At 41.1% G+C, this 26835-nt stretch overlaps 2 protein-coding genes across 5 annotated transcripts; both read right to left on the bottom strand.

Annotated features, from left to right (window-relative positions):
- Positions 1-1244: 1244 nt before the first annotated feature.
- Positions 1245-7427, bottom strand: LOC311250480 (uncharacterized protein). 4 transcript variants are annotated; one of them, XM_084342182.1, is made up of 3 exons: positions 6786-7004; positions 5874-5934; positions 1245-3652 (listed from the first exon to the last, which is right to left on the bottom strand). In XM_084342182.1, exons 1-3 carry the CDS (start codon positions 6888-6890, stop codon positions 2244-2246), a joined length of 1575 nt encoding a protein of 524 aa, XP_084198308.1. In that variant the 5' UTR covers positions 6891-7004; the 3' UTR covers positions 1245-2243. The 4 variants fall into 4 exon arrangements, with proteins under 4 accessions (XP_084198308.1, XP_084198307.1, XP_084198309.1 ...); XM_084342183.1 differs by lacking the exon at positions 1245-3652 and adding an exon at positions 3910-5334 and having other exon boundaries at positions 6786-7427; XM_084342181.1 differs by lacking the exon at positions 5874-5934 and having other exon boundaries at positions 6786-7427.
- A 3234-nt stretch (positions 7428-10661) lies between these two features.
- Positions 10662-25410, bottom strand: st6galnac (ST6 (alpha-N-acetyl-neuraminyl-2,3-beta-galactosyl-1,3)-N-acetylgalactosaminide alpha-2,6-sialyltransferase). The gene is made up of 10 exons (XM_084341709.1): positions 25285-25410; positions 23813-24197; positions 19513-19867; positions 17017-17182; positions 15502-15676; positions 14935-15073; positions 14749-14852; positions 13834-13917; positions 13507-13606; positions 10662-13070 (listed from the first exon to the last, which is right to left on the bottom strand). The coding sequence occupies exons 2-10, from the start codon at positions 23959-23961 to the stop codon at positions 12900-12902; spliced, it is 1443 nt and encodes a 480-aa protein (XP_084197835.1). The 5' UTR covers positions 23962-24197; positions 25285-25410; the 3' UTR covers positions 10662-12899.
- Between the last annotated feature and the right edge of the window lie 1425 nt (positions 25411-26835).

The raw sequence follows: 26835 nt of genomic DNA, 5'->3' as shown, positions 1-26835 counted from the left end.
GAAAGTCTCTACAGCACGAGCTGCATATGGCAGCTGATAGAGACGTGCAGTTGCCTTTAAAAACAACACAGTATTTTAGACACCTCAATTGAAAAAAATATTTTGAACACAGATTCACAAAACGTATTAACATCATCGTTTTACGAGTGGAGTCGGAAAGAATATAACCCAGCTGCCTTTGACTAGAACCCTAACCCTTTGAATTTCGATGAGAAAGAATCGCTATAGATAATTACGTGTCCATGACGCAAACAGTAAGTAACTAAGTAAGATTGTAAAACATTTTTAAAAAGAAACACAATAGATAGACAAAAACAAACTGCAATGAAGCAATTATAGACAAGAACAACTCCGGTTACTGTACAGTTTCAGGGGTATGTGACTTCTCTGTTGTATACATCTCTACCCACAAACACCATGACTGAATGATTTGTACCATGTGTGTACTCTCATGTGTTCATCAAGATTGCCGTTAAGGCTAAATCTTGCCCCACAACTGTTACAGCCAAATGGTTTCTCTCCTGTGTGGACTGATGTGGGACTTAAGATGTGTCGACTGGTTAAAACTTTTCCCACATATATCACAAAGAAATGGTTTGTCTCCTGAGTGGATTCTAATGTGTTTCTGGAGACTTACCTGATGTTTAAATCTATGACCGCAATCTACACAACCAAATGGTTTCCCCCCGTGTGCACTCTCATGTGTGACTTAAGATGTTCCTGATCTGAAAATGTAATCCCACAGAAGTCACAACCAAACGGTTTTTCTCATGTGTGTCGTGAGACTTTTTTTTTTTTCAGGAGAAAAAAAATCATTTTTCTCAGGTGAAAACTTCTTTCTCTCAGGAGAAAAGGGTTTTTTTTTCAGGACAGAAACTTGAAAATATGTGTGAAACCGATTTAAAACTCCTTTATCATGACTGAAACCAAGAGAAATTATGTTGTTCCACATTAGAAACCAAAACAAATATTTTTTTTTTATCTTTTTATTTTACTGTGTACTGTGATAAATTTGACATGTTAACCATCAATAAAGTCTTGTCTTCTTTCGTATATTTATGTGAGAATTAAAACGTATTCAGTGAGACATTTTTATTCAAATGAATGGCTGCCACTTTGAGGCTGGTATCCAGTTGTCATGCTCAATCCATGGCTAATTCCTGGGACACCTCACTCGTCAAGAAAACTGATTAGACCTTTTGTAAGTGAATCTTTAAGAAAACAGTTGTCCAACTTCCTTTAACTTTGTCTGTACTTGTACAGTTTTATTGAGAAAGGACCTTCATAAACAATTTTGTGGTAAAGACACACAAAGACAAATTAAGCAACAAAATAACAGTTCTGTTACATACAAATACAACAGAAAGACAAAAAAAAAAACCAACAACATACAATGAAACTGATGCATTACTTACCATCACATTTAAAGTTGTTATTGATAACATTCAGCCGATAAATGTGGCAGTCCATCTCGCCTTCTACTATTGCATTCATGCCACAACACTGCTATTGTTTGAATCATCTGCCCCCTCAAGTGATTGCCGGTTTGATGTAACATAACTTATATTATCATTGCAAATATTAGCTAACAATTACATTGCTTATGCTAACATTTTGCCAAAAATAACTAATGTTATCATTGCTAACACTAGCTAGCTAACGTTAACATTTCTAAAGTTGCTGATGCTACCTAGCTAACATTTGGCAGTACAGTATGCTGGGCGCATCCTGTAGATCTCAATCATTTTACGATCTGATCTTATCACTGGCAAAACCACCACATGACAAACCTTGTAAGAAGCTGGAACCAACTGTCAGGATTCGTACAGTGACATAAGCAAAACAATCATTTCTACCCAAACATTTTAAAATTATGAATACAATATCGTAATAATGTTTTAGAGGAAAATAAATACTTTTATTCCGCACCTTTCTTTAAGCTCTGGAGACGTAGTATTATTTTTAAAACATGGTTTGTCCACACAAAAATGTCATCATTACGACCTTTACAGCAGGAATATGGAACTTGTGTCTCCCCCTTGTGGCCGTTAGGTTTCTCTGCCATAAAGTTTACATAGTTAATGTTGCAGTAACTGAAGCGGGTCTCCAGCTGTAGAATTTGAATTAAACATGCAGCCACAGGTGTGCCACTGCAGGGTGTCCACACAGAAACCTCATTAAAAAACTCTATGGATTAACTATAATCCAGTTATTTTTCAACAAACCTTGCAATTGCACAGTTTCTAACCTGAGTGGACTTTCATGTGAGTGTTCAGACTTCTTTGTTCTGCATATTTCTTTCCACAAATTCTACATCCAAATGGTTTCTCTCCTGTGTGGACTCTCATGTGTGTCTTCACATTTCCCTGCTGTGTAAATCTTTTACCACAAATATCACAACCAAATGGTTTTTCTCCTGCGTGGACTATCATGTGTCTCTTCAGAATTCCCTGTTGTATAAATCTTTTTCCACATTCATCACAGCCAAACGGTTTCTCTCCTGTGTGGACTCTCATGTGTGTCTTCAGAATCCCCTGTTCTGTAAATTTTCTCCCACAAACGCCACAGCCAAATGGTCTTTCTCCTGTATGCACTCGCATGTGTGACTTGAGATTTCTCTTTTGGCTAAATGTCTTCCCACAAACATCACAACTAAATGGTTTCTCTCCCGTGTGGATCTTCATGTGTGCCTCGAGATATTTTTTATCTGTAAATGAATTAGTACAAACTTCACAAACAAATGGTTTCTCTCCTGTGTGGAGTCTTGTGTGTGCCTTGAGACTTCCCTGTTTTGTAAATCTTTTACCACAAACATCACAACCAAATGGTTTATCTCCTGCGTGGACCAGCATGTGACTCTCGAGACTACGTTTAAAGCTAAATGTTATCCCACATTCGCGACAGTCAAACGTTTTCTCTCCTGTGTTTAGTCTCATCTGTAAAACTACCTTTTTCTCCGCTCTACATTTCTTTTTAACCAAATAGCTGGAGGACCTTTTCCCTAAATGACACATCATGTGTCTCTGAAGAGACCCCTTGTCATGAAATCCTTTACCACAATCAAAGCAACTAAAGTTTTTTTTTTCAGCATTACATACAACATCACACACAGGGACTGTCTTATATTTCGGGGCATTAACTCTGGACTCAGGTGCCCTTGTTCCCTCCCTATCACTGTCTGTTTTGGGTTCAGATTCTGATAAAGGTTCTTGCCAATCATAACTGACTTCAGTCTCAGAACAGTCTGAAGCCTTTTCATCAGTATCTGATTGTGGAAGATTATCTGGATCTTGGTTTCTAACGGGTTCAGGTGCTTCACAGTCCTCTCCATCAGTTTCTGTTTTTATCTGTGCTGTTGAGGTGCTGGCTGGAGGCTCTGCCTGTGTGCTTTCCTCAGTTTGTCTTTGATGAAACTGTGAAAAAGGTTTCTCTTCATCATCTTCACTCTTCACAGTGACCGCAGTGAATCGGAACTTGGTGATATCAGTCTCCTCCAGTTCATTCAGATGCTCTTCCTCCTGACTAGTCCAGAGTCCTTCCTGTTCCTCTTTTATGTGTAGGGGATCTGGGTCCTTCTGGTCCAGACTGGGGCTCCACTCAGGGGAAACCTCTTCTTTAATCACCAACAGCTGCTGGACACCACCATGGAGATCTGAAAAACACATAAGAAATGTTGTCAGCAATTTTCTGGATTTTCGGAAATTAATAACAATATTTCAACTCGCTAATCAATAATGTGCAAGATGGAGTTCCCTTCAGAAATGTTAGGATACATGACAAGAAAATGCATAGCTATAGTGATGGCACACACTCAATGACGGTATACGAGTACTGATGGCATTATGTCTTGTGGCATTTTCTTTTATAGCAATTTAGTTTAAAATCAAACCCTTTACTCTCAACCAGTCTTTCAAATTTAATGACCAATTGCATCGTTTTTAGTGACACACAGAAGCGCTGTCTCCAGAAAGCTCACATCAATCTCAAGCTGGTACTCAATGAAAATAAAACAAAATGTATGGTTTAAGAAAAAAAATGTATAAACTTAAGAACTTTTAAAAAACACTATGTGTTAAGGATCATACAATGAGGAATGACAATCAAAATAGGCACCCAGTCAGCAACTTTTATTCATATGAATAACTGCCATTATACGCCTGGTAAACACTTCTCATGCTCATTCAAGGCTAATTCCCGGGATTCCCCATAAATCTAAAGAACTTAGTGGACCTTTTATGAGTGGAGTGTGTAAGAAAAAAATCATCATGTCCTGATGTCAATGATTTGGTACTTTTAGAAATCCTACAACTTGGATGACAAAGAGACACACAAACACAGTCAGCAACTAAAGACAGTTTATAAATAACTTTATAAATACCTTAAAGTAAACGCACGATAAAGACAAAAACAAAATGCATCATTTAGTAACAGAACATAAGCTACTGACCAACACACTTAGGCAATCCATTTTTTCACAACAAACCTTGCAACTGGAAAGTTTCTATTATAGATGGACCTTTACATGTGTCTCCAGACTATTCCCACAAACATCACAACCAAATGGTTTCTCTCCTGTGTGGACTCTCGTGTCTGTTGACATATTCCTGTCTTAAAAAATCTTTTGCTACAAACATTACAACCATAGGGTTTCTCTCCTGTATGGACTTGCATGTATCTGTTAAGACTTTTCTTGGTCTTTTCCTATGATCACCACAGCCAAATGGCTTCTCTCAAGATTACATTTAAAGCTAAACGTTGTCCCACAAACATCACAACCCAATGTTTAATCTCTAATCTGTGGAGAGCTGGAGGCCTAAAGTACACATCATGTGCCGCTGAAGAGACCCCTTGCAGTGAAAGACTTCATCACGCTCAGGACAGAGTGGAGACAGTGTTCCTCACTTTGGGTCCAATGAAGCCGTGAAGTCTGAGGTTTCTCTTCATCATCTTGTGGATGATTATCTTGATCTCGGTTCCTGGCAAGTTCAGACCCTCCACAGTCCTCTCCATCAGCTTCTGTTTTTATTTGTGTTGATGCGCTGCTGGCAGGAGGCTCTGCCTCTCTGTTGTCCTCGGTTTGACTTTGATGAAGCTATTAAGTCTGAGGTTTCCCTTCATCATCTTCACTCTTCACAGTGAGATCAGAGAATGGGAACCTGGTAATTTCAGCCTCCTCCAGTCCATTAAGTTGTTCTCCCTCCTGACTGGTCTTGAGTTCTTTCTGTTCCTCCTTTATGTGTAGGGGCTCTGGGTCCTCCTGGTCCAAGGCAGGGTTTCACTCAATGGGAGTCTCTTCGTTAATCACCAACAGTTGCTGGACACTTCCAGGGAACACTAAAAACACACACAGAAATGTTGCCAGCTATTTTCTCGGAAATCCCCTTCCGAAAGTCAACTATAGTGGGTATGCACCTCATCACTAACAAGCGGTGAACAGTAAATGGGTCTTTACAAATGTTTTTAACCACAATTTGCTTTAAAATTTGCACCCTTTTTAACAACAGGTTTTTGATATTTAACTATGAACTGCATCGTTTTTTGGAGGCCGACCGATGTGTTTTTTCAGGGCCAATACTGATTAATAGTAATCAAGGAGACTGATAACTGATATCTGAAACCGATATGCCTTTACAGTACAAATAATAACCTTGGTTTTAAAACTTAGAATTTCAACACAAACACGACCACAGAGCTTAATTGGACTGCCTTTAAGCATATGCCTAATTAAAATAGATGCAGGCATTTTCAGCTGTGTAACTGGGAAACTGGACAAGCTTGTCATAAGAGATACATGTCAGCGGACTGAACTGTTTTTGGACCTTCAGTGCAGAGGCTTGCGATGTTTAAAACTTCAGAGAAACCTGCTGCCTTACCTTCGAAACACAGCTCGTCTAGCTCCCTGAAGATTCTCTCCCAAATGACGCTCCTCTGTGCCTGCCAGTGGCACAAAGCCTTCATTATTTTTCAAGAGACATCATACCAATCAGGTAGTGTTGTGAGTGGGACATTAATAACAATAATGGGCAAAATGATGGATATCGGAGTGATAATCTTCCAGGCCGATTACCGGTCGACTCCTAACCGCAGGATGGCATAATTTTTCAGTGACCCAAAACGTCTTCCAAACAAATAAATAAAAATGATGAAACATGATTGTTAACAATTGTTTTCACCATTGTGATGTATGTTGACAGTATGAAAATTGTGGGAGTTTAAGAGAAGATTTTTTTTCATTTGAATAGGGAAAATTTTCCATTATGTATGACAGGTATGAATGAGAAAAGTAACAGTAACCATGTCCTCTTTCAGCACCACGGTTACAAAATTGTGCAATTCCTGACAAAATTGCAGGGTGATTGTTGAAAGTTGTTGCCGCTTTCTTACAGGAGAAGGATTGAACCCCCAACCTTGGGATTAGCGGACAACACACTCTACTCCTGAGCCTCAGACACCACAAGAGATTCACCGTGTTTTATCATATTCTCCTTTCTACCCATAGACTTTTCTGCAGTAGAGCTGAAATACCAATTGAGGGCAATCAAAGACCGCAAATGACCTCAACAACACAACAACTGGGAAATCTAGAGATAATCCTTTATTATCTCTGGTAGCACAGGATACACCAGACTATCCTTTATGAAAGTGAGAGAGATATGACTGATAAACTTATATTAAACTCCCCGACATTGCCAATAGCTGACTAGCTTTACATATTCTGGACCAACTCTGTAGTGAAGAAAGCAGGAAGATCTTATATTACTGTTGCATGTTCATGGACTTCTTACCTGGTTCAGATGATCCTGACTGAGTCTCAGAACATCTGACAGTAAGGGGACGGGCAGGCTCGGTGTTACTCGCAGTCCGGCCTGTGGTGGAGACCACACTGTCATTCATGCTCCGTGCTCGCAAGTCCTGTATGGTTTCCTTCATACGCTTGTTCTCGGCGGTGACAGATGTTAGCTGGGTGGTGAGGTTGCTGACAGAGTCTTGCAGAGTTTTATTTTCCTCGGTCAGGGTGTCTATCCGTGCCTGACTCTGCTCCAGGCTTTGGCGCAGCGCCTTAAACTCCCCGCGCAGCACTTCAATGACAGTGAGTCCAGCTTCAAGTCCGGAGAGTTTATTCTCCATTGAGTTAAGTATGTCGCCAACCTCTGCATCACACGGTGGGTGAGATGGGGATGGTGGTGTAGCTGAGCTGGAGGGCGAAGTGGAGCTGTCTTTGCCCGTGCTCGTACCGACTGTGTTGTCCTGCTTCATGCTGCAGATTCTGTTAAAACACGTCGATGTTTTGGTTCCAGATGGTCCCGGTCGTTTCCAGTCCGACTGTAGTCCGGTTCAGAGTGAAAACAATGAAAACAGCAGATAATGACAAACGCAAAACGCTTGTTTCTCCGATGAGAGAAGTTGTTTGGCTAGTGTTTAGCAGCACGGGGACGCCATTTTGGCTCTCGCACCGTCTCGCGAGAATTGAGGTACAGACGAGACGAAGACACGCTACTTCCGGGACCTTATTTTAGAAAAACTTTGAAATTTTTTTTCAAAATTTAAAAGATAATTTTGCAAGTTAAGAAAGTCAGAGTTAGTTTTGTTTGAATCCCTTTTTCCATGATATTTTTTCCTAAAAATTGAAATGTTATGGGGCTGAATTATATAGTCGATATGACTGTTCAACCCACTGAACACAAAATATAACATTGCATCAAATACATTAAATTACATTAGTACAAATCTTTCAATTTAATGCCATGTCTTTCACATCAGTCCAGAATAAGTTTGGATGTTCACCGTGAAAAACACATGATTAATAATTTCCTTCTCTGACTTAAAAAATTCAAATTCAAATTAAAACATTTAAAAAAATTATCAGAATGTTTTTTAACAAGGTAAATTTGATGCAAGCTCTTATAGCACACTTCTGTCATTTTGTTATAAATATAATATTTATTTAGAATACAACAATCCCTTGTAAATCATCCATGATAGAAAACCAAAGCACATTTACTGCAGGAGGAGAATCGCAGTCCAAAGCATTCCTTATATGTTGGTTAGTGCACGGTTTATTCCAGATATCATATCTCCAATACAAGTTTGTTTAGCACTAATAATTTTACTTTCTGTGAGATAACAAATATTTTAAGACCTCTGGGAATTGCACAAAAATAGGATACTATTAAAGGTGACTGGTATCTTACATTTTTGAAGAAATTCTGGATAGGACAGTGACACAGGGCTGGCCTATAAAAGTTAGCCAGTTTGATTGGGAGTTTGTCAAAAAGCAAAATTACGAAAATAAATCAATGCCACCAGTAACCTATACTTCATCTCACTCAATATATGTCACTAACAGCAACAAGTCTGGCCACACTGACTGCTGTGATAATGCAAAAGGAGAGCCAGTTTAGTGAGCTAGCTTATATAAGAGATTCAGGGCATTCAGGGCATAACTGTAACGGGATCAAAAATGTATTTGTGTCTCGCCATTATACATATTTTTTTCTGAAATAAGGTCCCATGGTGGTCCACTGGCAGGGGAGGGACTTTGATAGGTGAGGACCCTTTTCTTAGATTTCCCCCTCTCTGGTGCACTGACCTGTTATCACCACTAAGGGTCAGCACTTCATAACACTTCATGTAACTAACTGCAGCGGGTCACCGCCTAGGTTTTAGATAGCTAGTGTAATTAATATGAATAGAGGAGCAGTCATGAACGCTGCTTTCTTTGCCATGTTTGGTTCTGTTTACCATGTTAAACTCTGATAACAGAGGATGAGTTTAACAAGATGCAAATGCACTATAATCTTAATCTAAAGACAAGCTGCAGCTGTTTTGTACAACATGTTGTCACGCAGGAATAAGAGCAGGGCTGCACTATATTGGAAAAAAACAGATGTTATTTTGGCTTTGTGCAATTATATTGCGATATGAAAACAAAACAGAAACTTTCCCCAGATAACTTGAATACCTTTGATAGAGACTATGTGTGTGACGTCGCAGTAGGTGGAAGTTAACATGGTTAAAAACAGATACATGTTTTAAAGCTGCTGTAAGTGTTCATTTCTAATTAAAATAAGTGTCAGATAGCTCTGTGCGTTCAGTAACCCATGTCTCTCCTTGTATTTTCTGGTATCTCTGCCAACTTTATCCAATCCACTGCATAAACTGTCTGCTCAGGGAACAGGACAGTTCTCCTGTTATTATGTTAATGCTTGGTTATCGACAAGACCAAACGATGAAAAAAAAGAAAGGAGTCGTGAAAGAGTGGTGATGTACAGAGGAGGGAGGAGACAACGGACAGGAAGTTTGCTAAAACAACGACATTGCTTACAGCAGCTTTAAGCTCCTCATTTTGGAACAAAAACATTTGAATCAAGCTCATGAGTAAGTTTAAATCGTGTCCACTCCCTCAGAATCATCCGCTAGAAACCCTTTGTTTTGAACCTGCTTTCGTCGGAAATTTCTGCAGCAGTTTGTTCATTCCTCACTGATAATCAAACTGATAATCTGTGACTATTTACTCATGCATTTGTTAATATTCCAGTCTGAAAAGGGCCTTGTCTCTCAGGCTGGTGGCTACACTCTGCCAACTGCAGTATGTAATTGTAACGTCCTGCTGCCAGACATTTTGGCAACAAGGCAAATCCTGACTCATGGCTTCGGTAATGCAGCCCCCACCCCGATCATACCACATGCACATCTGGCTCTATATAGGTCTCCTTCCCTGTCTCGCAGACTTCTCAGACAAGGGGAAAATGGAGAAGGAACTGAAGAGGTCATGTGGTCAATCTGTGCTCCAGAGTGTCACTACAGAGAGGGAACGTGAAAGAAAGGAGGTGAGGAAGACGGAGAGGCCCTGCATACCAGATAAACCCTCCCTAAAGAATGCTCTTCCTATTTCTGAGGACTCTTGTCATCAGTACAGTTTGCTAAATGGAAAAAATGAAGCAAAATAATATGATTTTCGGCAAATACAAGTTTTTAAAAGATGTATTCTTTATTGGCTGAGTGCCTTGTGTCCAAAACTAATGCTTAACCCCTGATCTCAGTGTGTTTGTCTGCTAAAATTATAGTGTTAGAAACTGCACACAGCTTTCCTCTGACTATATATTCTCACTAAGGCAGCACCCTGCTTTAACAGCACACAAACATCAACTCTGGAATTACAGTCTTCACCTTTTGCACAGTCTGTGTTCCTGTTTCCTATTGGATGCTTCCTTGCAGGTTTCCTGGAAAAAGTTATGCAATGGCACTAAAGATAGGGAGAATAAAGACCCAGTATTGAGACACATTTTTGAGTTTGGTTCGTTGCATTGAGTTTATAAGAAGCTGCTGATCTCAATTTTGGGATCTTGTGGCTCAGCTATGTCAGCTCTTTAGGAGAATGCTGCAACACTGTTCTGATGTGAAGCTCCAGAATTGGGAGTAGATAATGACTGAATTTTCATTTTTGAGTGAAGGAGCAGGGTCTGCTCCATTGAAACTGAAACAAATAATCATCTATTAGGAAGTGTGCAATTTTTTTTTACCAAATAACATAATACTTTCCAGGAGTCTTCCTAAGAATGTACAATCACATATTAGTTACTTTCTGGGAAACTATACAAAACTATGGGACCTGTACATTTTGGTGACCAACCAAGAAAGAATCACAAAACACACTCAGATTAAATCACAGTTTCCTTTTTATACAGATTTGAAAAAGGCCAGAATCAGTCAGAAATTGCACTATGAAAGGAGTCCCCTTTGTGTAAAAATATGATCCAGTATTTAAGATGTCAGGATCAGCTCGTATGAATATGTATTGATTCAATATTATAAAAAAACAATTTTAAATATACATATTCCCTGATTCGTATTTAGTCTTTGGTTTCTCTTCCCTCATATCTACAGTATCTTATCAATGATGTCAGTACAATACAATGTATCTTATCTGTTTATGTCAGTGCATCTGTGTCAATGAGGATGTGATGCCTCAGTTCAGTTTGAGATGAGTGGCCACAATAAATGCTGGTGACCTTTGACCCTTCATGGTCACAGCTCAGGCGGCTGAGTGAGCAGGTGTAAGAGACGAGTCCTCTGTGAACGTCCTGAAACCCAGACAGAGGTGAAAAAGGCCTCTGACTTCCTCGTTTGTGTTGCTGTGGAAACATCCTGAGTCAAACTCAGAAATTCCCACCTCAGTCACAATGCTTCATCCGAGTTACTGATTCACATTTAAAGGCACTAAAAGTCCAGTAGAGTCCACACAGTTTCCTTATTATCACAGTGTGGCACCTTGTAAAAAACAAAAGTACACTTGTTTGCTTAAAAAAAATAAGAACAAATAAAAAAAATAAGTTAAGTTTCTTAAACTAAAATCAAATACCTGCTCCAATGAGCTCCATGGGCTTTTTGTTACCACCTTCAACAGTAAAATATAAATACACAGACAGACTCAAAGAGTGAACATAATCTGGGTAAATGTCAAAATAGACCGTGGCCACTGCCAGCAGTGCTCTGGCTGTCTATTTAGGGCGGGGAGACAGGATATTTAAAGCAAGTGGCCAACTCAATTGCAGTCTTGTCCCTTGCGAACATGCTGTATCACGCTAACAGGAAACTCAGAGACTGATTGTATGATACGCTCTGAAGTCATCCCAGCAAACATGGTTTTGGCGATTTGCAGGTCAAAAACAAGTAAGCTGGGCAAAAATGTTTCTATATTTTAGTTGATAGCAGCCGTGCAGTCCTTGAAATGTTGTTGTATGTAACTTTGTTGACACCTGCCGTGCCAACAGCTCCGTGAGGCTGAATAGAGATTAAAGGTCAAGTTTGTTAATGATTCTCAGTAGCCATAAAAATTCACTGGATGTGGTAAATAAAAGACAATACAAATCTTATAGAGGTAGGCCGATGTCCTAACAGCAGACATGTTTTTTAGAGCCTTCCTATCTGTTGCTTGTCTCAAACGATGGACAGATCAAACAACGTCTGCCCTCAGTCGTATTAATGCACTGTGGTACTTTTAGCTGATGCTGAATTCACACAGTGTCAGCAGGATGGGAGGAACAATTGTTATTACAACTGCTATTCTTGCAGTCACATAATTCAAATAACCTACTATAGCTTCTTTAGCTACTGTTGCTAATCTAGGGCGGTTTGTTAAGTTAATTACTTGTGTTAATATTGAATTTTAGTTTGCAACTTCTAGCTATATCAGCTCTGCGTTGGTTTGTTGTTGTTTGTAGTTTTTTTTTTCTCCAAGCGGGAGATATCGTCACTGAATAAGAATCAAAATTCACATATGTTCACTGTTTTTCATACTTGATTGTTCATCAATATTGTCAGTTAAATGCTAACAGTGGCTAGCTAATATGCTTGCATTGACAGTGCTGACACACTGGCGAAATATTTACTGTATTCACCATCTTAGGTTAGCGTATTAGCATGCAAACATTTGCTCATTGGCGATTTAGCAGAGGCTGAGGGGAAAGGTTTTTGGTTCCGATATTCGGTCCTGATGAAAAATCAGGAGATCACAAAAAGTCCAATATTTGTCAAAATATTTCAGTCTGAATCAAAGTTAACTGCCGACTGACCAACCAAAATCTTTTAACGAAATTTAGCCTGGTTTTAACCGAAGTGTCTGGATGTATTCTGACTCACAAATCACCAAAAACATGCTTTCTGGGGGAGTGAAATGTTATTTTAAAAGAAATTTAAAAAACTGATAAATAAAACTAGATCTCCATACTGAACCATCACAGCAACTGTCATTTGAAAAAAAGGATCCTTGGAAAGGAAACGCCTGGCACTGTCTTGCTCCGTTCGTGAGTCATTTTGAGACCAGGTCGTCATTTTTCCCTGTTACCACGTTCCCTTCGTGTGCAGACATGATGATGTCATTTCTGGTTGACGTGAATTCACTCGTGCATGTAGAGTCGTATGAGGCCCGCCTGGTGCAGCTGCTGCCACAGAGTCATTTCCATACGCAGGTCGTGATTGGCGAAGAAGCCCACCGGGTGGTAGCTGTTGTCGTAGTAGTGGTCAGAGTAGTTCTTATAGTCCGGGGTCATGAAGCCGTACGCGCTCACCTTCATTAGCACAAGGAAACACAAAACTCAACATATAAATCAAATTCTGTCATCTGAGGAGAGATTTTATCGGCCTCTTTACTTCGTGTTTTGACTTGAACCCCTCAGCCTGAATCTTTTTCAGCTTATTTTCTTTTCCAACTCAGACAGGTTGAAAAACAGGTTTTGACAGCAATGACATGCAGCAAATCTGCGGGAATGTGAGGGTAATCTAATATAAATCATGAATTTGGCTCTGCAAAGAACAGGTTGACATTTCTTACAGCACAGTGAGTCACTAGCAGCACCCAGTCAGGGCCACACTGATGTCAGGCATACGTGCATTTTCAAGGCCAACTGCTCAGAATCAGAACATTCTCACGCTATCCGGCAAGTGTGGCCTTGTCTCATAGTTACAAAACGACTGACGGTAACATGTAGCACAGTAATTGTTTACCTTGTCACAGGTGTGCAGCGCAGCCAACAGCATCACAGCTCCCGTGGACGGACGGTATATGTCCTTGTATTTTGTTTTCAGAGTGTGAGATCGAAGGAATCTGAAACAAAAAGATCAAACATCTCGTATCGGTGGTTTCAGGGACACAGAGGGTTGAATTAATTGGACCTTACAGCCCCCCTTTTGTCCTCTGTCACTGTGTGGGAACGTCCCACAGCAGCACACTCTGCTTTCAGCCTCTGCTTCTCTTTTAATCTCATTTCCAACTATTTGAAATGTGAGCCGTGCTTTCATTCCCTTCGCCCGCTCCGCAGATAATTCCCTCACCTGTTTCTGAGGTAACGGATGAAGTCTGGGTGGTACATCTTCAACTTCTCTGCTGACACGTCCTCCCCAAAGTACTTGGATGGACTGTAGAGAAAATATGGAATTACGTCAAAAACAACAAGTTCATAAGGAGTGAAAGAAAGTATCAGGTAATACAATTCCCACATGCTTTACGATGACAATAAATGGAATCTGAATGGAAATGTTTCCCTGTTAAAACCTCACACACCCACCATTTGTTTTTATGTAAATGAAATTCAAAGTACATTCATATTAGAATTGTTGTGTTGACACTGAGGGTCACTTAAATGTGATGCTTGACACTGATAACAGTGACGTTTCCTCTAGATAGCCACAGGGGTTGCAACACTTGAGAACTTGTGAATATGAAGTGTTAAAGATAAAACAGTGTTTATCAGCATTAACCGCCGATCTTCTGCCTCACACAAGAAAGCTGCTCTGTTTGATCACATAGTGTGCGAAAGCGCCTGTCTCCACCAGCTGTGCTGCGGACGACAAGTCACGTATCACTCTTTAAACAGTGCGAGCTGGAGCAGGAGTGGCGAAACATGGTCATATAAAAAGTGTGTACACATTGGAAATGTAGTAAATGTCATCACTTCCCTTCAGTCAGGGGACAGTGTTAAATTATTTCTGACATATTTTATGATATGATTGTTTTCTACTATTAATGCATTCAGGTCCAGCTACAACCCAAAATTGAATGGATCAAGAGTTGTGTTGTCAATGCAAAGTATCTTTAACCCCTCGCACAACAAACTCTGCAATGACACAATCCTCTTGAGGTGTCCAATAATGTGAACCTGTACAAGTTGTAACAATGTTTATCTTCACCATATCTAGCCTCCATGTCATTAGATAGAAATGTGGGAACAGTCTGTTGGTGTTGCTTACTCTTTGGCCCGCTCCGGCCCTCTTTCTACCGGAGTGTGTGTCGCTGCAGCCTTCATCAGCAGGTAATCACGGTCGTGATCTGGCAGAAAAACGTATCGCGTTTCCTGTTGGAGAGCGGCAGAGTGTGACTCAGGCCTGATTCTTTGATGTCATGATCTTAGCATTTCATGTTGTTTTTGTCCTCACCTTAGACAGAGGGGGTCCTCTGTACCCAGCACCTGCGTAGCTCCTCATGGAGTTCATCAGTGTGTTGGTGGAGAACGTGTAGTGTGTGGTCCGAGAGCCCACGTCCTGCTCAAAACCCTTAATGATCGCCCCGTTGGTCCTGAAGGTCACAAGAGTCCAAAAACACAGATGAGAACACTCAAACATAATGATAGAAACTGTCAGTCTGGCTGAGGAACCATTTAGTCGGACAAAAAACCAGACCAGAACCAGCATGAGGAGCTGTTTTACGACCAAAACCAACTGAATATGTAAACTCTCATGTGCCCCAAATGACAAGTTCTTTAAAGACTTTGGCGATCTCTTTCAAAATTTGGGGATTTAACACTATATTTAAAAGATATTGGTCCAATATTCTGTTTGCTGAATAAGAAAGAGAAAAAAATATTACGCTGTACGCATGTTTTACATGTTCGACTAGCAAACTTGTGGCTTTAGAAACCAACAAACAACAATATGGATTTGATTGTCAGGGCAGAAGTTTGCTCTACAAAGGGAGCTCTTTTCATAGGATGACCCAGTATCTACCTGAAAACATAGTGATGACCGTCGATCTCCTCCCCTTTCTTTGAATCCTTCAGTATCCCGCCGTTCCCCACCACAGCACAGTGGGTACACTCTGATTTATTGCTGCGGTCCTTCCAGTCGTCCAACATCTGCCAGTTAGCAGAAGAGTTGAGGACAGAAAGAGTTTCCACCAACGCTGTTGACACAGAACAAACAGAATTAATCTGGATGAGACTTATTTAACACGGTCTTTAAAGGTCTTTTACAGAAATCCTTGAATCGTGAGAAAGAGATTTAGGTGCTGAAGCACTTGTTTTCTTCCTGTGCCTTTGTAATTGCATCCGCCCACAGATTCAGTTACTTCTGATTGGTCTGAAAGGAAGAAAAAACCCAGAGGCAGCATGTGGGTGCACAGACAGGAAGCTGCTCTTCTCAACACGATAAGCATCTTAACTGATGAAGCCCACATGTCCTCAATCAAATTATCCAAAATACTTTGTATCTTCTGTCCGGTTATATTTAGAGCACAAATCTGTAGACAAAGTGTACAGCATCACATTTAAATGACCCTGTGTCTACACAACAATTCTTATATGATTGTACTTTGAATTTCATTTACATAAAAACGATTGGTGTGTGATGTTTTAACAGGGAAACGCTTTTGCTCGGCTTACTCAAACAGTGATGCTATAAAAACTAGATAACAGATCGCCAGATATATTTATACGAGCTGACCCTTGGGTATGGAGGAGATGGTGATGGTTTAACAGTTTGACGAGAAGGCTGCCACGTCAGAGACCACTGTTCAAGCTTGAAACCACTGTCCCCATCAGGAAATTTTCCAGTCGTGTTTGTTGTTACAAACCCAGAAATTTTTAGCCTGAACATGATCTTTTCCGAACCCTAACCAAGTGCCTGATGTTGCTTCCATTAACCACAAACTACACAACAAAATCAGGTGGTTTTTAAGGGAGACCTGTCATTTCCAGTGGTTTTCATGGCGCCCAAAAACAGGAAGTCGGACCATCTCCATATGTGATCATGGCAACCAAAACAGGTATTGTAAGCCAAACCATAGTGGTTTCCTGACCCCAACCAAGTGGTTTTTGTGCATAAACCTAAATAAAGCATAAGCACAGCATGGTGACAACAGAAATAGAAAATTCAACCTAAGCAAACGTGAAGTCGCAACGTAAAGGAACATTGAGTTTTAACGTATCTGTGGTTTTGCAGACACGTTCTTAGCTAACATTAATTCTGATGACTGGGTTGTCTTCATTATAATGACAAGTGCAGAAGATTTCTCATGGGCCAAAGCCTCGATCATCTCAGACAATCAATATCCTAAACAAAAGTATCCCAATGGAAATAATCATTAAAAACATGTCATGAAAAACAACCAAATAAGAAAGAAAAAAAAGAAAATAAATCAAAAACAAAAAATATGTTAAAATAATAAATAATTAAATATATAAAATGAAAAATAAGGGGGAAAAAAACGTGTTGGAACAAGAAAACTCAAAACTCAAAACTCACTCTTGTAATCGATGCCTCCCCAGCCGTGTGCTCCCGGGTAGCGGCTCAGACGCTGGTGCTGTTCAGGAGTGACGTGTTGGGCCCACTGCAGGACTGGAATGTGTTGCAGAAATTTCCCACCAAATTCAGTTTTCGTGACCCGACTTCGGATACTGTCTGAGCAGTCCTGTTGGAAGCAGACGACACAGCCACGTTGTTATCCAACCACATCCAGAAAGTCTTATCTCCACTCTTGAGGACTTATTAGCATCGTGCAGTTACGTTTTGTCCCAATAGCCAATTAGCAACTTTAGCTCGTTAATTGTGTTATCTGCCCCTGTGGAACCTCCGTGGAATCAATTATCGATTCGGTCTGTGTGCACGCTCTTCTAATGTAACTACTCAGAGGTTAAACTGCAGTTTGACAGTCTTCACTTTAAAAGCCGGGTCGTATAAAAGTGCAGTGACAGCGAGGCAGGAGAAAGAATGTGAGTCACCATATGGATCGCTTAATTCAACTTTCCTACGAGACATCCAAAGACCTTGAGGCAGATTCCACTCATGTTTTCATTTTATCTCGTGCAATTTCTCATCCTCCCTCTATATTCCTCTCAGCGGACCTTCTGACAGCTCAATAAAAGAGACTCAGTGTCGATGATACATTCAGAGAATGGGGAGAGTGGAGGAACGGAGCCAAGCTGAAGGAGACATGACTGTTTTCTGTGAAACATTTCCTAAAGACAGACCCACCCAGTACAACTGTGGCAGCCGCCCTGTGACAACATCTGCAGCCTGATGAGAACCAGAAGTGTGTAACCCACAGATATGATATGATACACCACATACATACATGTAACACACACATGTAAAACGATTTTTCTGAAGGAATGAGTACTTTTCATGGTCCTATTCTTCTAACGTGACTTTACTTGAGAATATTTGTGAGCCAGTAACCTTCTCTAAATGCAGGGATTGAGTGTAAGGGTGTGAGCGTGTAAGGAGAACCATGCTTGCCAACCCTCCCAATTTTCCCAGGAGAATCATGTTTTTCATTACCCTCTCTCAGTTTCCTCCCGCTGTCACAATTCTCCTGAATTTCTCACAATTTGTTGACACATTTTCACACCTTTTCCCCTTTAAGTTATCACGACGTGTGTCTGGCACTGTACAGAAAGTAGTACAGTACAGTGCTGTTGCTCCTTGTCCTTCTCAGTGAGTGAGTGAGAGGTGGACTAAGAATCCAGAGTTGTTTTTTTTTTACTTCATGTATCGAAGTAAAGTTAACATGATCTCACATGCTACGTGATTGACGTCACATATGTTACATGACACTGGTTATGAAACGTATGAAACATGAATGTATGTCTTACTATAACTTTAAGTATGTTTGTTTTCCTAACCATGCTTTTTTGCAAGCTTTTTTCGCCTAAACCCAACCAAGCAACAACGTTAATAACAGTCTAAAAATTGAGCATAGCGTTGGTTCAGGCAGGCCACAAAGTCAAGCTCAGCTCACAATCCATCAGCAGGTTCATCAGCTGATTCCCTTCTATGCATCCAATTGGCTAATGTCGCACAGGGCGCCTTGTTTCAGCCTGCCTACTCTTGCTGCTTCCTCTGCAAGCCGCTTTGCAACCCGCCTACATCCCAGCTCCTCCTTTTCATGCTGCGTCTGACTAATCAATGTAATTTCTGTTGTCATTGATGCCTGCTCTGTTCTGTACCCTGTTGGGGGTCTCCCTGCCTTAGCCTTTCAACAAATGCACATGGAAGGGCAAGGAGGTCCCAGAATAGAGCCATACCCCCAAATATATGTTACTGCAATGGAAATAAAGTTTCCTTGACTAAAAGTGGCCCTGACTGTAGTCATAATATGTCATGATATGTGAGCTGTGTGTCAGCAGCTTTATTTTTAAAGTTTAACTGGACATTGTGTATAATGTATTAGTGATAAATTGACTGTGGAGGCCTTCACATCCAACTGACATGTATATGTATATACATATATATATGTATATATATATATATATATATATATATATATATATTCATTCTTTAAAAGTCACCAGAATGCGGAAAACAGTCTCTGAAACTCAAATTGCTCTGAGGAAGGATCCCCAGACTCTGGCTCTGGTTTTGAAATCCTCCCTATTTACTTAAGTATCAAATTTGGCTAAATAGGCCATGGGAGAACCTGAACTGCAGATGCTAAGTTTGCAGCTGCCCTCGAAAAAAGAGAAGTGATGATCACGTTGCATAACTCATAACATGAGGGCTTAGACAGGAAATCAGACGCTATAGTGAAACACAGCAGTATCGAAACAGAAAGCAATTCAACCCACTGAGCAGCAGCAACATAATAAACTGAGCTTTGATCAGGACTTCTCCTTTTGTTCAAATGAAAGAATATGACTTCAGAATGAATTGAAACGTGCTGTATGTATTCACATAAACGTTATACTACAAGGACTTTATTTTTTCAAAGTGCAAGTGAGACTCTGCTCAGATGGAACTCACTGTTTGTGGTGGGATGTCTTCACTCATGTAAGTGTCTCCAATGAAGGGAGGCTCTGTTGGCCCGGCTGCCTGTGTGGGCTGCTGAGGCTTCAGCGTGGGGCCTTTGGTGCTGGTCCTGGTTTTGTCCACGCCATCAGCCCTCGGACTGGACTTTGAGGCATCCAGGAGGTCTTTCTCTGCTGGTCTGTGCTCAGCGACCGTGGATGTTTGAGTCTTTAAAGTCGGAGTCTGTGTGGCACGTGTGTGTTCATGCAGAGCTGTGAGCTCGGGGTGAAGGTTGGAGGCAGGGGGCGGACGGGTACGCTGGTCACTGTTACTCTTTCTGTCAAAAGGCTCCTCGGAGTCTCGTAGGCCGCTGCGGAAGACAGAACAAGATTTTGGCGGTGAGCCCGGCAAGTCAACTGCTGAAAATAAATCAGCCGAAACCTTTTCTCTCTCACTTTCAACAAGTAACTCATGAGGTGAGGGACAGTCTCTTAAAGAAATAGTTCAATTGCCTTTCTGTTTTCTTGAAGAGCCCTGAGATGAGAAGATTGTCTGTCCACTAACTTTGTAGCCAGCAGTCAGTTAGCTTAGCATAAAGAATGCAAATAGAGATACACCCTTTTAAAATCTTCACTGTAGCTGCTACGCTAAAAGCGTGGGTGCACGAGCTCGACCAAGCAGCGAGGGTGGGAGGTATTTACATTTTTGGGTGAACTAATCCTTTAAAATGAGTATTGGAGGGAATTTTCGTTTCTCATCTCTTATCTCTTGTTTGTTTTTTTGTTGTTGTTTACTAGTTTACATATGCATTTATTTAATGTACAGGGTATTATTGTTTGTGTTTTGTTGAGGGGTGGGACACTCGTCATAGAAACAGTGGCCTGCTGGATAATCTACTAAACATGGTTTCACCACATATTAAGGTTTTATAAGTTTCTGAATAAACTGTTGATATGACTGAATCTGTCTGTGGCAAAACACCACAAGGAGTGAGTGATGAAATACGTTTTGCAATTTTGAACCAACATGTTCATCAATTTCATAACTTTTCACACAACAACTCATAAATGAGAAAATTGGATGATCTGAAGTTTACGTAGAATAATAAGTTGAATTATGACTCACTAAACGCATTAAAAACCTCGCCCATCTGCGGGGGGGAGGTGGTTAACTATGATGTTTCCTTTCCCTGATTGTCTCAGACCAGATGCTGCCGATGTCACTCACAGCTGCAGTTAATCATCGTAAAGCCCGCTAAGGAGACACAAATGTAATAAGTCATCTGGATTAAAGTGTAACTGGAACTTATTAATGTTGAACAGAGACCACAGGTTCACCTGCAGAGAGGACAGGAAGTGAGTGAAAGAAACGGCCTGTTCGTATTTTATATGTCATCTTTGGAGGGCTGTAGAGACGATCACTAACCATATGCACATGTTGTCCTCCTGCCCAAGTCTGTTTCTTTTATTTCGTCTTATCTTGTAAATAAATGAGTATAATTATTAACTTCATGAATAAAGTATCACATGGGTTTTGTTTTGAGGGATGTGGGCAAAATTAAAGATTTTCTCTCTAATTATTCTGATGAAATATGACTCTTGTTTTTTACTGTTTGGTATTTCTTTCCAAAATGAAATTACATATTACAAAGATCTCACTGTGTTCTTTAGTTCCTTGACTATTTCAAATATATTTAATATTGACATAGACCTACTTAATGTCCCGTATATAATGTATATTTATTTCAATATTTACAAAGTTCTTTGACAATGCTGTATCTCAACCAGGTGGCCCATTTAATTAGAAAATTTGAATTTCATTTTATTCTGTTTCATTTTAAAGGCTCCACTGTTCATTAAAAAACATGAGGAGAAAAGAGGAGCCACAGCAGGGAAGTGGTTATTTTTACCCGGCGTTCAGATTAAAGAACAGCTTTTTTAAATGAAAGACCTGCGAGCTCCACATGCTCAACGTAACATTTAGTGTCTGAAACAGACCTTTGAGAAACAGGCGTGTTTTCCGCCCCCCCTCCCGACTTAATGCATCTTATCTGGACCTGCAAGCTTTTAAACCTGGAGAGCTGCCCGTTACGACAAAGCTTACGTTTCACATACGCGTGTAAGAGACCACCTCCAGTGAAATAACTCCGGGAGCTTTTTTTCATTAGTGCAGCCAAAGCGCTGTGTGGCTCCTTTGTTAAAACCACAATGATACAACTGGAGGGGGAGTAAGTGCTGGTTACAGAAAAAAAAGAAAACTTTTCATAAGAGTTTAACCCTTCAACTCCGTCTCCCGTTTCACTGCTGAATCTGAGCTCAGCTCTGTGCTGGATTAAATTAAAATGTACAGAGAAGTCAAGCGCTCTGACTGTGAAACATGTTTTGTTGTGACACTGAACTATTTTCTCAATAATTTTTTTAAAAGTGAAAAACTGAAGATGTGAAATCATGTTTTCAAGGGCTGTGAGTCTGATCCTGAGTTGTTTTCATTCACATCAGATTAACAGAGGAAGTGTGAACCTTTTTTATAAACAGTCCCTAAATTAGGCAAAGAGGCTCCGATGCCAACCAGGAAACAGGGATTTTTCTCAAAACCATTTAACATACTACAAAAAACTTTCAACTGGTTATTAAACGGCATTGTTAGGTAATACTGATGCCTCCATATGACCTACATAAGCAAACGAGACCATCAGAGTCTCACATCCTATAGAAAGAAGCTGCTCTGTAGTCTGGTGGTACGGCAGCAGATACATCTGTATTTCCAGACCGCAGCAGAACAACTGACTTATAACATTTTAAGTTCACCTTTCTACCGAGCTTTATCTCGCTTCTGGCTTATTGTTGTGAGGACATCACATTACAAAGGAATTTAATAACTTTAGTTCAACAAAATCACCCAATCTGTTAGCTGATTACATGCAACTTATGTGTATAAATGGCACTAAAACAAAGTTCACTAGCCAGATCAAGATCAACTTTAAGTGTCCACAAATAAAGATACATCACGCTATTCATGGTCTGTTGTTCATCGCAACTAAACCAGCATTTAATGGACATCATGCTCGTTTGTCAGTTAGTCAGTTTCTCTCTGCCTGTGAAAACGTCTGTCTTCTATGTTTCTGGAGGAGCTTTGTCAGGTGTGAGAAAATAACCCTGACGACGCTGTGATGTCATCAGGGTTATCTAAGCAGGTTTGGAGACTATAAATGTGTAACAGAAAGATTGCGTTACAGACTGTAGGACTGGAGTTTGAAAGACATGTGCAAACACTGTGACGCAGAGAGGGGTCGAAGGAAAGACAATATCAGGTTTAGTTATGAGAAGACACACAAACATTCCTCCTCAGGTTTCGAACTGCACTTTGTAAAAAAGGATCACAATCACTGCAGCAGGACTAGAGATACCGTCTTTTCTATTCGCCACGTTTTTCTTCCTTATCTGGACACCACGCCTACACTACCCAAAATGCAACTCAGCTATCGACAGTTCAGTCAGAGGCAGAGGAAGAGCAGGATCCAGTGTCTCGTGTGTTAATCAAGTGTAAACCCAGTCACCCTGTGGCTTGTGAACTACTGATTTTGAAGCCTGTTTTTCCTTCACGTCTCAGAACTGAGAGGGTGGAGCTGAGGAGGATATCCTGGTTGGATCTCACTGAGAACCCAAGTGAACCACCATTGTAGTAATCACAAGGTCAAGCATACCCTGCTTTCTCTTCTGTTTTACTCTAAATGGGACCATCATTTACTCAGGGAACATCATGCTGTGTTGAAGAAGACCTAACGCTAGCGATTGAGACCATGAACTCATTAGAGAGCTGTTTACTGAAGTAATTAATCAAGTGAGACGTAGGGTCGATTTCTCATAAGCTTACATACAATTGGACTTATTTGAAACCAGTGGAGCCGTCCCCTGCTGGCCATTAGAGAGAATGTAGAACTGGCTTCACTTTTCAGACCCAGAAAGCTGTCCATATGTTATACAGTCTGTAGATCCAACTTGTATATTTGGTGTCAGATCCTTTGCAGACGCTGCCGATCCTCCCTGCTGGTGCTCTCTCAGGCCTGCACTGCAGCCAGCTTCACTTCCTGCTTATTGTTTGGTCTTTAGCAGGTGAATAATATTATTAGTTGACCCTGGTTGCTTTGTTGTGTGTTTTAGATCTCTGTCCTGCTGCTTTATCTAACATTTAAAGTGAATATGTATTAAATAATGGCTAAAAGTTTGACACAGATCCCATAATTTAATGTGAACACCCTCTTATTAAAGCTTAGAAACACTCTTTTAACCTCATAGTTATAGTTCGCTTCGCTCACCTGCTCTCTTCCTGTGTGAAGCCATGGAAGTGTTTCAGGGGCTCTATGGACCAGGACAGAGGCCTCTCCAGGAACACACACAGCATGTAGAAACACAGCAGGGAGCAGACGGTCAACCCACCGAACACCAGCCTCCTCTGGAGCGCCATACCCGTCAAGGTGTGTGCAAGCGGCCGGCCGTGTGAGCTCGCCCTGCCCTCCGCTCCACCTGAAGGGACATGAGGAGGCAGACGACGGAGGCCGAGGAGGCGGGCGAGGATGCCGTCCTCCACAGGACAGTTTACTGTCTTTTTCTGGTCGACCAGAGGAGGGGAGGCGGTGATGGTGGGGATTTAATTAGCCCACAACAGGATCTGGGCTCCACACTGGGCTTCTCTCAGCACAACTATGGCAGGAGGGAGACAAAAAGGGAGAGAGTTGGAACGAGGGCAAAGGCAAAGAAGGGGAAACTTTATCTTTCAGTGTCAACAGCGTCCCAAATAATCCCTTTTTAATGAAACCTGTCCCTGAACACAAAGTGCTGTGCAGAGTCACAAGCTTCACATCCTTTAACTTCCGGATTGTATTTATTTTTCCTTCCCGCTTTTTGTTCTGCTCTTGCTGTTCTTGGAAGATAAGAAAGAGAAACTGCTGTAACGACACACAATGATTCGTAGAACCGCACTTTGAGGAGAAGCTGACAAAAAAAAACAAAAAAAACCTGAGGTCAGCTGCAATTGACATGCGACAACAAATGCAGGAAGTCAGGCAGCAGGAAACTTCTTCTTATTCCCCCCGGACTGCCTGCTCTGGTGAACTGAACATTGAGAGGCTCTGACGGTCTCAGCAGAAGTTGAAAACATTAGCATACACACTGAGCACCACCCCTCGCCACTTATCACCTCTTTGTAGGTGGTGTAATAAACACAGCCTGAGGCCAGGGCTCTGAAATCTGCCCCCTGAAACTTCTCTGAAGTCAAGTCCCGAGCTGCAAGCAATCCTCAATAGTAATCGCTTAATAACTGGGTGAATAAGGAAAATAATAATAACAGTGCTGATGACAATGTGAGTGATGCAGTGTTCCCAGGCTTGTGTAGATACTCCTGGCTGAGGCTAAATGGGGAATGGAAAGAATGTGTTGCAGTGATCCAGTGATAAAGTCAGCTGCCATGTCTCTGATAACAGTCGTAACAGGAAAACTCTCAGGAAATTGGTGTTATTCCAAACAAAAATTAAAGTTTGTAGCTTTTGCTTTAATTTCCACTTCATAGAAATGTCAGAAAAAGTGTGTAAATCATCTCTTACGTGGCTGACGAAGAATCAGCGTTGAATATGAGAGGGGCAACAAAACACATGCATCAGACTGTGACAAATTATGACTCAATCTCTTCCTTTTAGAGTCAGAGGACTCTCTGGTGTCTCACGTCTAACGGTAGCAAAGCTCCTCAAATATAACACAAACACATCAAACAAAGAAAACTGTGTCCTCTCACCAGTCGAAAACCTTCTGTGTCCTGCGCTCTCAGTCTCTCCTCCATGATGGCTCTAATGTAGACATATTCCTCTAAGTTCTCTGCTGCTCATCTAGTGTGGAGCGACTTCACTGCCAGCCTCGGCACTGTATGGGCGGGACCATTGTGAAATGAGCAACAGCTGCTGGCAAATGGTCAACCCCCTCAACTCCAGAGCATGAGAGAGAGGGGGGGGGGAGAGAGAGGGAGAGAGAGCGAGAGAGAGAAAGAAGCCCACTCCAGGCTGCAATAAAGTTAGACATGAGCAGGCAGCTCTGAGGATCTCTGCTATGCTCACAATGTGTGGAGACCTTGAAACACACAGCAATGACAGACTGGAGAAAGGAGGACACACACACATATGAATGTATGTACACTTTCATGTGACAAGCAGGAACATGCAGCCTGAACCTCTGCTGCTCCAGCTTTTAAAAAAAAAGACAGGAAGACACTTTCCTCCTCATTCACTCCATCCATCCCTCCAACAGCCACTCAGTCAGCCGGGCCCTCCAAGCCAAGTGAGAGTCAATAGTCTGTGCGCCCTCTCCAGCTTTAGTTCCCTTTCCGTGAAAAGAAAGGAAATATGCTGAAAGGGGAGACACGTTTTGGTACGCGCCACCGGTTGCTTTGGCAGTCCAGAGGAAGTGAGCTAGCTGGAGGGCGAGGAAGAAAAAGGGGGGATGGAGGAGGAAGAGGAGGAGGAGGAGGAGGAGGAGGAGAAGTGGGTCAGCTCTGGACATTATTCCAGATGTATAGGCTGAAACATCCCTGAGGAGGATTTGTCTCCATAAAAGCAGCAAAGAGGAAGGACGGACACTGCAATCAGAGGACTATTGTGCAAACCAACATCTTAAAAGGATGAGTTCACCCAAAAATGAAAATTCAGTCATTATCTACTCATGACAGGACTTGTTTTAAAATGTAAGAAACGACCAAAGATAAATAAAATGGCTCTATAGAGCTCAACCGGCATTATCCCAGACTACAGACGCCTGGAGACCCCAAACTGATTTAAAAAGATGTTATTTAAATCTTTTTGAGGCAAAATCTTCCCCGTAGCTGCTCAGATAAAAGTGTTAGCGTGCAGCTGTAGTGAAGATATGGAAGTGGGTGCCGGAGCTAAACCACATGTAAAGGGTTTAAACATTGTCTTTTCAGATCAATTTAGGTTCTCAGGGCTTCTGGAGACTTGGATTACGTTGACGAGCTGTTTTTTTACCTTCACCAAGAACATTACATTTTTGCCTGTCTGTTTGTTTGTTGGTTTGTCAGCAGGATTACACAAAAACTACAAAACGGATTTTTACGAAACTTTGATGGAGGATGGGTCTCGACCCAGAATGATCCCGACGGATCCAGGAACTTTTTTCTAACTTTCTTTAAAATTGTGTGAGAGGGTGGTTTTGTTGACATTTTTGTCGGTTTCACAGGGAATTAGGATCTTGATAGAGAAAATCTGTGATTACAATTTGATGAGGATCCAAATAAAAATCCCCTACGCACTGCCCTATTTCTTTGACGAGCTTTGCTACT

The sequence above is a fragment of the Pagrus pagrus genome, assembly GCF_965226575.1.
Source record: "Pagrus pagrus genome assembly, chromosome: 21".
Classification (NCBI taxonomy): Eukaryota; Metazoa; Chordata; class Actinopteri; order Spariformes; family Sparidae; genus Pagrus; species Pagrus pagrus.
The sequence above is the reverse complement of the archived record's forward strand: the minus strand, read 5'-3'. Positions and strand labels throughout refer to the sequence as shown.